This window comes from Lynx canadensis, chromosome D2 (genome assembly GCF_007474595.2).
Source record: "Lynx canadensis isolate LIC74 chromosome D2, mLynCan4.pri.v2, whole genome shotgun sequence".
In the NCBI taxonomy this organism is placed as follows: Eukaryota; Metazoa; Chordata; class Mammalia; order Carnivora; family Felidae; genus Lynx; species Lynx canadensis.
This window is the reverse complement of record NC_044313.2, coordinates 44,621,518-44,635,778: the sequence shown is the minus strand read 5'-3', so window position 1 is coordinate 44,635,778 and position 14,261 is coordinate 44,621,518. Positions and strand designations below refer to the sequence as shown.

General features: G+C 36.0%; 1 protein-coding gene across 4 annotated transcripts in view; it reads left to right on the top strand.

Moving 5' to 3' along the window:
* Positions 1 to 14,261, top strand: part of CCSER2 (coiled-coil serine rich protein 2) — a 194,829-nt gene that overhangs the window by 44,096 nt on the left and 136,472 nt on the right. For all 4 annotated transcript variants that reach the window (XM_030334531.2, XM_030334535.2, XM_030334533.2 and 1 more), the window contains exons 2-3: positions 10,695 to 12,144; positions 13,550 to 13,746. In XM_030334531.2, the coding sequence (XP_030190391.1) occupies positions 10,734 to 12,144; positions 13,550 to 13,746 (1,608 nt within the window). In that variant the 5' untranslated portion in view covers positions 10,695 to 10,733. The remainder of the gene's footprint in view (positions 1 to 10,694; positions 12,145 to 13,549; positions 13,747 to 14,261) is intronic.

Genomic DNA, 14,261 nt, shown 5'->3' with positions numbered 1-14,261 from the left:
TTCTCTTTATCTGCCAGTATTCTCCTTGTTCCTTAAATTAAAATTTCACAAAGTGATATGCCTTGAATCTACATTTAATAACATTATTTAATGTTCCTAAGCCACAGACTAATTTAAAGCCTCTCTTTCACAAATTGTTTTGATACCTATCTGCCTGAGTAAAAAGTTGTAACCGGAGGACAGAAAGGTCAGCTTGATACAATAATGGGGCTTTGTGTTGAGCTTGATGTGCTCTTTTTAAAACTATGAACACTCTGGAATAAAGTACTGTTTTAAACCTTTACTTTTGGCTGAAGATGTCAATTTTGTTTATTTAATTGTTGTAATCAAGCCTTGAATCAGTTTATGCCACAGATGAAAGCTAAGAGAAACAGGGTGGAAGGGATTTGGGGGAAGTGGTTGAGTAACAAAAGGTAAAAAAAGAAATTAAGATATAGTTATTTGAATGTGAAAGCACATATTAAGAAGTGACTGGTGGGGCACCTGGGTGCTCAGTCGGTAAAGCATCTGACTCTTGATTTTGACTGAGGTCATGATCTCACAGTTTATTGAGTTGGAGCCCTGAATTTGGCTTTGTGCTGAGAGTGTGGAGCATGGTTGGGATTCTATGTCTCCCTCTCTCTCTCTCTCTCTCTGCCCCTCCCCCACTCATGCTGTCTCTGTCTCTCTCAAAATAAATAAACGAACGTAAAAATTAAAAAAAAAGTGGTTATTGGTATGCAGTCATCAGTATTGCTGTTCAGTTCATTGCTCTTGGTCTCGTTGGTGAATTTATGCCTATGTACATCCCCCAAATGCAGGCTGTTCATACCTTCTAACAAGCTATTTGAAAAACTAAAAAAAGAATGTGAGGGGGTGTTTCCTCAGATGATAAGGTAATGGATATGAAAGGAATTTGAAAAAGTGAAAGCTTCTAGTGCTCTGCAAAACTTCTCATTTAATTATACAAAGGTTCTTTGTAGTATTTATGCTTCCCTAACCTTAGTATCCAGTCCTTTCCTTCACTCGTGTCCCTAACTCTCAGTAAGCCTCTCAGAATATTTCATTCCTTTCCCAGGAAGGCAGTGTATGTGGACTCTGTAATCAGGTGGACTTGAACCTGATCCTTTTTAGTAGTTTATGAATTTTTAGACAAGTATTTTATTTTTGCCTTTCTGAATCTTGGTTTATCTATTTAAAATGGGAGGAAATCCACAAGTAATGTGAATATTAAATAAGGATAGAGTGGTAAGCAGGACACATACATACATACATACATACATAATCATATGTAAAAGTAAAGTTTGCTTTTTGTCTTCCCTTCCCATCCAATTGTGGATTCCTTTTATTTTTTTTATTTATTTTTGTTAAGTTTATTTATTTTGACAGAGAAAGAGTGTGTAGGCAGGGCAGAGAGAAAAGGAGAGAGACCAAATCCCAAGCAGGCTCCACGCTGTCAGCATGGAGGCAAATGAGGGGCTCTAACTCAAGAACCCCAAGGTCATGACCTGAGATGACATCGAGTCACCTAACAAGTAACCGACTGAGCCACCCAGACGCCCCTTGTTGTGGATTCCTTTTAAAAGCAACAAACAAACCAAAACCAACCCCCCCCAAAAAACTTTGATTTATTAGAAATTTATATGTAGTATAGTCAAATTATGGAAGGAGTCTAAATGTCCATCAACTGATGAATGGATAAAGAAGATGTGGTTTATATATACAATAGAATACTACTTGGCAATGAGAAAGGATGAAATCATGCCATTTGCAGCAATGTGGATGGAACTGAAAGGTATTATGCTAAGTGAAATAAGTTAGTCAGAGAAAGACATATGTTTTCACTCATATGTAGAACTTGAGAAACTTAACAGAAGACCATGGGGGAAGGGAAGGAGAAAAAATAATTTCAAACAGAAAAGGAGGGAAGCAAACCATAAGAGACTCTTAAATACAGAGAACAAACTGAGAGTGGATGGGAGGGCAGGGGAGAGGGGAAAAGGGGTAATGGGCATTGAGGAGGGCACTTGTTGGGATGAGCACTGGGGGTTGTCTGTAAGCAATGAACCATGGGAATCTACCCCCAAAACCTAGAACACACACTGTATGTTAGCCCATTTGACAATAAATTTTATATATATATATATAGAGAGAGAGAGAGAGAGAGAGAGAGAGAGATAAATTTATATGTAGTTTTGAAAATTCAAATGTGAAATACTAATAGTGTAAATGTGCTGTACTTAAAAAAAATCGTTTTACAGAAATTAAATCAGAAAATCTCAGACATTCCCAGGCCCTATGCCAGGTATTATTTTTAGTTCAGCATTAAATTAAAGCTCACAGACAATATTGAAGTGTTTCAGAGAAGATGATATCATTAGATTTTGTAGCCAACATGTACTTTTTCAAATTGTTATGATGGCATCTTTTAATCACTTAACAGACTGCATATCAGAGAAAGTACATCAGAGGTAGCATAGCTACTAAAATGAGGCAGACTCACAATGTATGTTTTATTTTATTTCATAGTTATACAAGCAAACGTGGGAGAAAATTTCATGAATATTTAAAGATGATAGGTAGCTCATTAACTAATAAAGTGACAATATTCATAATATAGGCAGATATGGAAGCTTTACAGTTGAACTATCAGATTAGTTTATACTGAAACCACAGCCCATGATGATTAATTTTATTTATGTTATAAGCATTTGTGCATTTAGAAATCAAAAATATTTTTGATAGGAATAGTACATTTTTCTGAGTGGTGACACCCCAAACACTTTGTAGTAATAGTGCATCTTTCTTGTGGGCTTAACTTATGCCTCTAAGTTATTAATATTCTGGTGTTCTTGGGAGATAATATGCATTACTCTCATTTTAGGCAGTAAAATAGAGGAATAGAGAAGTGAAGGAATAGAATGTGCTGTCCTTAGTCTACTTGTGATAGACAAGGAAATATGAAAGCCTTTCTGATTCACAGACTGACTTACCAGAGGGCAGAATCTTTAATGTGTGTTACTTAGTGATTTGCAAAATGACCCTTATATAGAATATCATTACTAGTATTCTTAGGGTTATCCTGAAAGTGATTGTAGGTGTGGGAGTATGTTTTGTGGTATAGACTGTTATAAAAAATAATGGCATGGAGGTCGTCTGGAATGGATATTGCCCCTGTCCTTTTTCTGGTCATGTCAGCTACTGTTGTTTGATCATGATAATTTATCATAGAGTCTGAGTTTGACTTCTGAATCTTTTTCAACATATTGCTTGAGGTAGCTCCTACCAGTTAATTACAGGCCCCTAAAACCAAGTTATTTTTCAGTCTTGACTTATCATTTATTAAATTAGCTTGCACTAAGAGATTATGAATGTACTTAAAAAGTTGAGGATCTTTTGGGGGCCCCTGGATGGCTCAGTCAGTTGAGCATCCTACTTCGGCTTGGGTCATGATCTCGCGGTTGGCAGGTTCGAGCCCTGCGTTGGGCTCTGTGCTGACAGCTCAGAGCCTGTAGCCTGCTTTGGATTCTGTGTTTCCCTCTCTCTGTCTGCCTCTCCCCTGCTTGGGCTCTGTCTGTCTCTCTCTCTTAAAAATAAATAAAATGTAAAAAAAAAAAAAAGTTGAGGATCTTTCAAATTTGTGGTTCCCAAAGTATATAACTGTTAACAGGTTTACTTTCTTATGGGTTAAATAGACATGCACCACACAATTAGACAGACTAATTGGACAGACTCAACTATATTATCGGTGCAAAGGGAATAGAGAAGGATGTAAAATCAGTTTTAACTGGAAAGGTTTCTGGGTGTTAGGGATTTTGAACTTTGAGTGTGGGGCCTTCAAGGTGATCTTTACAATAGCAGAGGCAAAGAAGGTAGAAAATAAGGGATAGATTTTGGGGAATGACCAACAATGCATCTTTGGCTAAAATGTACAGTACTGCAAAGATAGTGTAGAACCAAGTAGGGAAGCTTGATCTCTATAGTGGATTTTGGGTTTTATTTTGTTGTTCCTGTGCCATGCATGATTTTTAATCAGAATGATATCAGATCTGTGCTTTAAGAAAGTAACTGTTGATAGTTTGGATGTGAAGTGAGATGGGAGACTTAATAATATAGAAACCTTTGTAGCAACATAGAAAGAGATAATGAGGGTAAGAACTGGGAATTGTGAGTTTAGAATAGATTTTTAAAGATAAAGTTGACAAGTGAAATATTAAATTGAGGTTGAGGTCTGGTGAAATTGAAATGGTATTTATGAAGAAGTTACATTTGTTGAATAAAAAAAATCCTTTATTTTTATCCAAACATCTTTTATTTTTATGTTTTTAAGTATATTTTATAGAATATTAAACTTAATTTTGAACACATTTTTAGTTAGAACTATTAATCTGTTTTAATATTGAATAAATTGTTTTTATTTATTTATTTTAATTTTTTTTAACGTTTATTTATTTTTGAGACAGAGAGAGAGAGCATGAATGGGGAAGGATCAGAGAGAGGGAGACACAGAATCTGAAACAGGCTCCAGGCTCTGAGCTGTCAGCACAGAGCCTGACGCGGGGCTCGAACTCACGGACCGCGAGATCATGACCTGAGCCGAAGTCCACCGCTTAAACGACTGAGCCACCCAGGCGCCCCAATTGTTTTTATTTTTAAGATGCAGTTTTTTAGTTAAAACTTTTTAAATTACAAAAATATGGGCATGTTTAAAATATTTAAATAAGAATTTAAAGGTAAAAAGAAATCTTCATGTTACCTAATTCTCTCTTCCCTAATGGTAACCACTATTAATAGGTTGTTGTATTTAAATATATATATGTGTAGGGGCGCCTGGGTGGCACGGTCGGTTGGGCATCCGACTTCGGCTCAGGTCATGATCTCACGGTCCGTGAGTTCGAGCCCTGCGTCGGGCTCTGTGCTGACCGCTCAGAGCCTGGAGCCTGTTTCAGATTCTGTGTCTCCCTCTCTCTCTGCCCCTCCCTGTTCATGCTCTGTCTCTCTCTGTCTCAAAAATAAATAAACGTTTAAAAAAATATATATATATATATGTGCACATACATCTTTATGTGATTTCTATCATGTTATTTTTATAAAAGTGGGATCCAGTATACAGTTTCTTAACATAGCAAAAATTAGTGTGTTCATTTACATGTCCCAAGCTGTCATCTATCTGCAGCATACAATAACAAGAAGCAAAAGCATATAAACTTGAAATTATGCTTAGTAATCAATGTTTTAGCATTCTGTCTTCCTTAGAAATGATCTAGGGAGCCAATGATTATTCATTAGTTAATTTAATTTAGTATTAGTCTAAGGTTTTAAGTTATCTTTAAAGTTCTTGAAAATTATCTGTAATCTAACACTATATAACATAATTACCGTTGCTATAAAAAGATTTGTCAGAATCATTCAATTTAAACACAGATTTGTATTTTCATAAACTTAAATGTTGTATGAGTAAGAATGGTTTATTTGATCACTAAGTTTATGTGTTTCATTAAAGTTACTTTACTTGAATAAAAATATATGCTTATGTGACCTTTAATACTGATAAAAAAAATCAGAAAATAGACTTGTTTTATTAAAACAAGTTTTGTTTTGCCAGATACTTACCTTAGTTATGTGAACTTGGTTCTTAAAACCTTTCTGAATTTCTGTACAAATAATTTTTAAAAGTATAACATATTTAAAATATTTGAAGATCAATTTTTGTATTTTTTGAGAGTTTTGGTCTTGTTCAATTTATATAAATGCATATTTATCTCTATAAGCTAATCAGAACAGTGCCGCTTATAATCTAATTTATTAATACCCTGTAGGGGTAGGAAAGTAATATGTACTTGGAATGAGAGGTAAATAACCTACCTGAGTTATAGTAGATACACAGACAGTGAGAGAGTTTTTATCGTTTCCAATTCTACAGTTTTAGCTGTGGCTACAGAGTTAACACAAACATAAAACCTGACTGTCCATGTACCATAGAGTGATTGTCCTTTCTGGTCAGCATGAAATTCTTAATTGATTTGAGCTCAGAAGAGTAAGCAGAAGAGATAAATGAATAAATGACTAATGAATCAAATTCTCCTTTTTCTTTCACCCAACACAGAATAGGTCTATGTCAACCATCAGGGATCAGTAAATGGCAGTCCATGACATCAAACTCTCAATTGTTACAAAGTGATTTTTTTTTTCTGCCTGCATTCCTGGAGAATTATTTCTTTATCCTCGATGCTTTATTAACTTAATCTAGATATGTACTTACATCTATGGTTGATTTTATTTTTCCTTCTGTTCTGTGGATTTTTTTTCTCCTTTATTTTAGGGATATTTTCTGTTATGTCTACTTGCTTTTTCTCTTCTATTTAGTTATTCTACTTCAGGGGTACTAATTATCTTTCTGTTCAATCTCTGCCCTACATCTTCTGTCTAAGTGCTTTGATACTTTTGTCTTTTTTTCTCCTGACTACTCAGGTTATTTTAAGATTTTTCTCCTTGCCAATTAGTTTGATTTTCAGTCTTTGGTTCTTTACTTCTTAATTGATTTCCTTAGCTCTATAGTTTCTTTTCAACTTACCTATTTTGCCTTTTTATCTTTGAATTCTTGTTTTATTAAATGTGTGTTCTTATTAAGTTGTTCTCTGTTACAAAGAACTCACTGGGGATTTTATTTCCTTGTTACATTTTTCTTCTTTCTGGATTCTTCCTTTGTCTGCTTGCTATAGCTGTTGTTTCTCTCCTTCCTTCTACTCCCTTGTTTATGTAGTTGTGTGGCCACTTCTTTTTGTCTCTCTAGGTAAAGACTTGACTAGCTAGATCAAGACTTTGTATTTGCTCTGATATAACATAGGTGAATTCCCATTGATGCCTTTGTCACTTGAACTGTGACTTTGTCTCCTTTTTTTACTGCACCCCTTCAGTACACTTTTGGAGCAGTTATATGTTGTTCTCTGTCTGCTTCTCTGTGGTTGAAGGGCGTAAGGTGGTGTTGTGGAGAGAACTTTTCTGGTGCCCCAGCCTCTTCTGTCTCCTTAAGTGTTCTGTACTGGTCTCACTCCATCCTGCTGAGGGTGTAATATAATTTTAGGGGCTTCAGATCCTTCCTTCAAATCAGATTAGTGCCTTGGAAGTTGATGGGTTCTGGTGCCACTGGGCCTCAGCTGGAGTTTCAGAGCTTCTGTGCTGAAGATGTTTTCCTGGACTTTTCTAGGGACTGTCAAACCAGATATTTCTATCCAAACTGGAGGATGTTTATTAAAACTTTGAAGTTTTAGCATCTCACCTATTTTTCCCATTGATGCTTTCAGGCAGTGTCATCAGGCTAGGAACCAGACCACATTGTGCAGAAATCTTTTTCTGGCTAGCACTTTTTAAAGTTTAGAGGCACTTAGTTTTAAATAATTTTTGTTTGACTGCAGCTAGCTGGTGGGTTTTTGGGTAAAAATTATACATACATACACGTATATATATTCTTTCTCTTTTATTAGTTATGGGAGATGAGAAGTTCTATAATTCTGCTTTACCCTACCAACTTTACTTGAAAGTCTGTATGATTTCCTTAATATTTGCTTTCGACATGATTAATAATACAGATGTACTTTAGAAACTCTTAATTTTTAAGGTATAGGGATGGGTTGGAATAAATTTTTTTAATTAAAAAATAAAACAAACAAATTAAAGACAGTGTTGTAAGATAATTTTAAAAACCATCAGAGACCCTAGGCATGTGTTTTTCTTTTATTCACATTCTATGCTTGTGTATGCTTTTACAGATTTTTATATAATCACAGAGTATCTAGTGAGCAGTAAGCATATAGCATATTATATTTCTGCTAATGTTAGGGTAAACACTTTAATTTTTATCTCATCTTTGTAATCTCATCATGTAGCAATGATATGTCATACCTTATTAAACAGTTCCTCAAATAAAGGACACTAGTTGTTTTTAGTTATATGCCCTTTTATGTACATTGAACCTTTGGGAGTTTGTTTTGTGTTACCTTTAAAATAAATTTGGGAGGTTGAGATTAGTGGACTAATTAACTTTATTAAATCATACTTTTCACCGTGGCACTAACTGTGCAGACCGTTTATATTACTAGTTGAGATAGTTGCTTAAAATTATAGCTGATAGCTCCACCCTTAATGTTGGACTTTTTTGTGTGCTATTGTATTCTTTTCCTACATCCTACCATGACCTTATTTAAAAAAATTTTTTTTAATGTTTTTATTTATTTTTGAGACCCAGAGAGACAGAGCATGAGCAGGAGAAGGGCAGAGAGAGAGGGAGACACAGAATCTGAAGAAGGCTCCAGACTCTGAGCTGTCAGGACAGAGCTCGATGTGGGGCTCAAGCTCACGGACTGTGAGATCATGACCTGAGCTGAAGTCGGATGCTTAACCAACTGAGCCACCCAGGCGCCCCTAAATTTAAAAAAAAAAATTTTTTTTTAACGTTTATTTATTTTTGAGACAGAGAGAGACAGAGCATGAATGGGGGAGGGTCAGAGAGAGGGAGACACAGAATCCGAAACAGGCTCCAGGCTCTGAGCTGTCAGCACAGAGCCCGACGCAGGGCTCGACCTCACGGACCGCGAGATCATGACCTGAGCCGAAGTCGGACGCTCAACCTACTGAGCCACCCAGGCACCCCACTAAATTTTTTTTTAGTATTTATTTTTGAGAGAGAGAGAGACAGAGTGTGAGTGGGGGAGGGGTACAGAGAGAGGGAGACACAGAATCCGAAACAGGATCCAGGCTCTGAGCTGTCAACACAGAGCCCGGCGGGGGGCTCGAACTCACGGACTATGAGATCATGACCTGAACTGAAGTCTGATGCCAATTGACTGTGCCACCCAGGCGCCCCATCCTACCATGATTTTAGTAATGAATTTTAAAAATGAATTTTAAAAATTATTCCAGTTTTTATAAGATCACGTATGCTTTAAAAATTAACAAAATCATGGGGCGCCTGAAGGCTCAGTTGGTTAAGTGTCTGACTCTTGATTTCAGCTCAGGTCATGATCTCACAGTTGGTGAGCCTGCTCCCTGCATCGGGCTCTGCACTGAGAGTGCAGAGCCTGTTTGGGATTCTCTCTCTCCTCTCTCTGCCCTTCCTCTGCTCTCTCTGTCTCTTAATCTCTCTCTCTCTCTCTCTCTCTCAAGATAAATTAAAAAAAAAATGAACAAAATCACATTTTCTTATTTTTGTAATAATTCCATTTTTATTCATGATTTTATCTATTTGGGTCATCTCCCTTTTCTTTTTGAGAAGCCTGGCTAGAGGTTTATCAATTTTGTTTAGTTTTTCAAAAAACCAACTCTTGGTTTCATTGATCTGCTCTACAGTTTTTTTAGATTCTATATTGTTTATTTTTGCTCTGATCTTTATTATTTCTCTTCTTCTGCTGGGTTTGGGGTGTCTTTGCTATTCTGATTCTAGTTCCTTTAGGTATGCTGTTAGATTTTGTATTTGGGACTTTTCTTGTTTCTTGAGATAGGCCTGGATTGCAATGTATTTTCCTCTCAGGACTGCCTTCGCTGCATCCCAAAGCATTTGGATTGTTGTATTTTCATTTTCATTTGTTTCCATATATTTTTTAATTTCTTCTCTAATTGCCTGGTTGACCCATTCATTCTTTAGTAGGATGTTCTTTAAGGCTTTTGGAGGTTTTCCAGACTTTTTCCTGTGGTTGATTTCAAGCTTCATAGCATTGTGGTCTGAAAGTGTGCATGGTATGATCTCAGTTCTTTTATACTTATGAAGGGCTGTTTTGTGACCCAGTATGTGATCTATCTTGGAAAATATTCCATGTGCACTCGAGATGAAAGTGTATTCTGTTGCTTTGGGATTCAGAGTTCTAAATACATCTGTCAAGTCCATCTGATCCAATGTATCATTCAGGGCCCTTGTTTCTTTATTGATCCTGTGTCTAGATGATCTATCCGTTGTTGTAAGTGGAGTATTAAAGTCCCCTGCAATTACCACATTCTTATCAATAGGGTTGCTTATGTGATTAATGTTTGTGATTAATTGTTTTATATATTTGGGGGCTCCCATATTCGGTGCATAGACATTTATAATTGTTAGCTCTTCCTGATGGATAGACCCTGTAATTATTATATAATGCCCTTCTTCATCTCTTGTTACAGCCTTTAATTTAAAGTCTAGTTTGTCTGATATAAGTATGGCTACCCCAGCTTTCTTTTGACTTCCAGTAGCATGATAGATAGTTCTCCATCCCCTCACTTTCAATCTGAAGGTGTCCTCAGGTCTAAAACGAGTCTCTTGTAGACAGCAAATAGATGGGTCTTGTTTTTTTATCCATTCTGACATTTTCTTATTTTTAAAGGCGATAATATTGTCCAAAGTGAAAAAATAATTTGGATTGAAATTGGAAGGTGTGCTATAGAAGTATTTCTTTTTTTAAAAACACAGTCAACATCGGTAGTCTGATTTTATTATTTCTGGATTATGCTATCACTGTGCATAGCCCAAGTTTATAAAAGTGTTTATAAAAATGTTCTTTGCTTTCTCCTAACATTAATTTATTAATTTAATTAGTGCATTCAATATTTATAAAGAATTTTTTAGGAATCATAAGTAGCTTTTGTGCTTTGATCATTTAATTGTCTAAGAATATATATTCTTATTATGTAATACTCCATGTAATTGTGCTTATTTGGGAATGTTTAATCTACTTTTTTTGTCTCCTCAGATTCTGTCAAATTTTAAGAACAAATGCACCTTATAGCTCATGGAAGAAAAAACACAAATCAAGTCATTTTTGGGTTCCAAGTTGCCAAAGTATGGAACAAAATCTGTGAGAAGTACACTACAGCCAATGCCCAATGGGACACCTGTTAATTTATTGGGAACTTCCAAGAGTGGCAATGTCAAAAGTTACATCAAAAATAATGGCTCTGATTGCCCATCATCCCATTCATTTAATTGGAGAACGACAACTAAATACCAGCTTAGTGCACAAAGTGCTGAAGAGCGTAATAGTACTCAAACTTCACATGATAAAGTGATTGATCCTGAAAAACATGTACCTACTCAAGGAATGTTTGATAAAAATGGGATAAAGGGAGGCTTGAAAAGTATTTCTTTACTTACATCAAAGTTAGCAAAGCCATCCACTATGTTTGTGTCATCTACAGAGGAGTTAAACCAAAAGTCTTTGTCTGGACCATCTAGTTTGGGTAAATTCACCAAAGGCACATTATTAGGAAGGACTTCATATTCTTCAGTCAATGCTCCAAAATCGCAGTTGAATGGATTGTATGGAAACCGTTCATCTGGTAGCATACAAAGGCCTAGAGCAAACTCCTGTGCCACCAGAAGCACTTCTGGAGAAGGCTTAGCACAATCCCTAGACAATATTAAATCTCTTACTTGTGAAAAAATGGTAAGGTCACAAAGTTTTTCACATTCCATTCAAAACTCATTCCTTCCACCTTCATCTATAACCAGATCACATTCCTTCAATAGAGCTGCAGATCTTACAAAGCCTTATCAGAACCAACAGCTACCCATTAGAGTGCCTCTGAGGTCCAGTATGCTAACAAGAAATTCCCGGCAGTCAGAAGTACTCAATGGGAATGATCATTTAGGGTATGGATTTAATAGGCCTTATGCTGCTGGTGGAAAGAAGCTGGCTTTACCAAATGGCCCAGGTGTAACATCCACGTTGGGTTATAGGATGGTTCATCCCTCACTACTGAAATCTAGCCGACCTCCATTTTCTGGGACTATCACAGTTGATGGTAATAAAAATTCACCTGCTGATACATGTGTAGAGGAAAGTGCTGCACTTATGGCTAAGGACAGAGCTACTAGTAAAGACCAAGAACTAATTGAAAATGATAGTTACAGAACAGAGAATGACCAGACCATGAAGCATGATACTAAAATTAGATACCTGAGTGATGATGTGGATGATATTTCTTTGTCTTCTTTGTCGTCTTCTGATAAAAATGATTTAAGTGAAGACTTTAGTGATGATTTTATAGATATAGAAGACTCCAACAGAACTAGAATAACTCCAGAGGAAATTTCTCTCAAAGAAGAAAAGCATGAAAACGTACCACCGAAGGATATATTTGATTCCCCAAAGGAAAATGAAAAAAGTAAAACTGATGAGTGGATAGATATAAGTGTCTCTGGTAAATATTAATATCCTTAAATTTGTTTGGTTTCTCCTAGATAATATAACTGAACTTAGGATTAGCTTTTGAATAATTCCAAGGTACTGTCAGTTTCATGGAGGGATGGATCTAGATAAAATTGGGGCAGGGCAACATTTATCTTCCTTGTGACTTTTGCTTCTGGTCCTATTTTTCACTATTTAAAACAATGTCAGTAAAAACACTCTTACCCTAATGTATCTTACCTTTTTCTTCATTGACTGTCATGCATTGACATGTCATGCATGTCATGCAACTTTTCTTGCTTCAAAGTTTTTTTCTTTTTCCCCACTTCCCTCAACAGTGGCATGCTATTTTAAACCATCTCTTCCTTTACAGTAATAGATCCTATTTGTTTAGAGTAAACCTATGCCAAAGGGTAAATGAGCTAATGTTTTAATATAGGTTATGTCCAATGTAATACATATTTTTATCCTTGGAAATTTTCATTTTTTTTTTTTAAATTTTTTTTTTTTTTCAACGTTTATTTATTTTTGGGACAGAGAGAGACAGAGCATGAACGGGGGAGGGGCAGAGAGAGAGGGAGACACAGAATCGGAAACAGGCTCCAGGCTCTGAGCCATCAGCCCAGAGCCCGATGCGGGGCTCGAACTCACGCACCGCGAGATCGTGACCTGGCTGAAGTCGGACGCTTAACCGACTGCGCCACCCAGGCGCCCCAGGAAATTTTCATTTTTTTAAAGGAGGACTTAGATTTCTTGTTTAGCAAAATATTATTGTTATAATAATTATATTATATTGTTATATAATAGTAATAAGTGAGATTAGCACCTGTTAAACATTTCTGCTTGTACTTGGTTATACTGGCACTGAAAGTCTGGAGAAAATGTATCTCTGCCCATATAACCTGAATAAAGAGCAAACTGAAGGAATTGGGGATAGACTTGTGATCTGGTCAAGGGCCTGGGCCATGCCTAAAGATAGGCATAAACCCTTGCCTATTTGAGGGTCTTCTAGTTAGAAGTGATTGCCAGAACAAGTATTTCCCTTACAAGGAGGCAACCCTGAACTTGAATGATATATACTTAGTAAGGAGTTTCCTGGCCAGTGTGTAAAAGTAAATATCTTAGGAAATATTAAAAGAAATGAGGCTTTATTTATAATTCGAGAAATGTTGGAGAAGTGAAAGATGGCTCAATGAATTTTCTTCATGTGTATTGGGAAACATTTCAGTAAGTTATTTAAGATTTTGCCTCCTGATTTTTTTGTTTTTTAGAACTTAGAAAATTCTATAGTTACTGATACCTTTTTGCCAACTTTTTTGTTATAACGAATTATTAGAGCTTATATTTTTAGAACCTGAGAAATATATTTTTGTGAATTAATAACTTTTTTTCTTTCTCTTTTAAAAAATCAATTGAAGACAGGAGTGAATGTACAAAACATACTTCTGGGAATAACTTGATTTCACCAGATACAGATTACAGAGCTGGTTCTTCATTTGAGCTCTCTCCATCTGATAGCTCTGATGGAACATACATGTGGGATGAAGAGGGCTTGGAGCCCATTGGAAATGTACATCCAGTTGGGAGCTATGAGTCCTCGGAAATGAACAGCATAGTATGTATGGATTTATATATCCTTTTGAAAGATTTTCTTTACCTTACTATGTAAAGACTTGTAATACTGACTAGATTTTCTTAAGTTTATGAATTAGCTCTCCTAGTTTAAGAAAACGAAATTTGTATCTGTTAAGGGCCTATAAAACATCTGACCTTAATACATAATAAAGCATATATTTGTGTCACATGACACTTAAGTTAAATATACTCTCATACGTATTTGTAATATATACACATATATAGGTAGATAGATATACTGTATTCAGGTTAAGCTAAGCTACTGGTTCTCAAAGTCAGGGAGGAAGGCAGTGTCTGGTCTGGAGCTAATTTTGGTAGTTATATTGAGGGGTGCTACTGACAAATAGTGGGTAGATGCCAGGAATGCTGCTTAATGTCCTAAAGTGGCATAAGACAACACCCACAGCAAAGGGTTATTCATCCCAAGATGTCAGTAGTGCCTCTGTTGAGAAATCCTGGACTAGGCTATGCTGAGGTAACATTTAAGTGCCAACT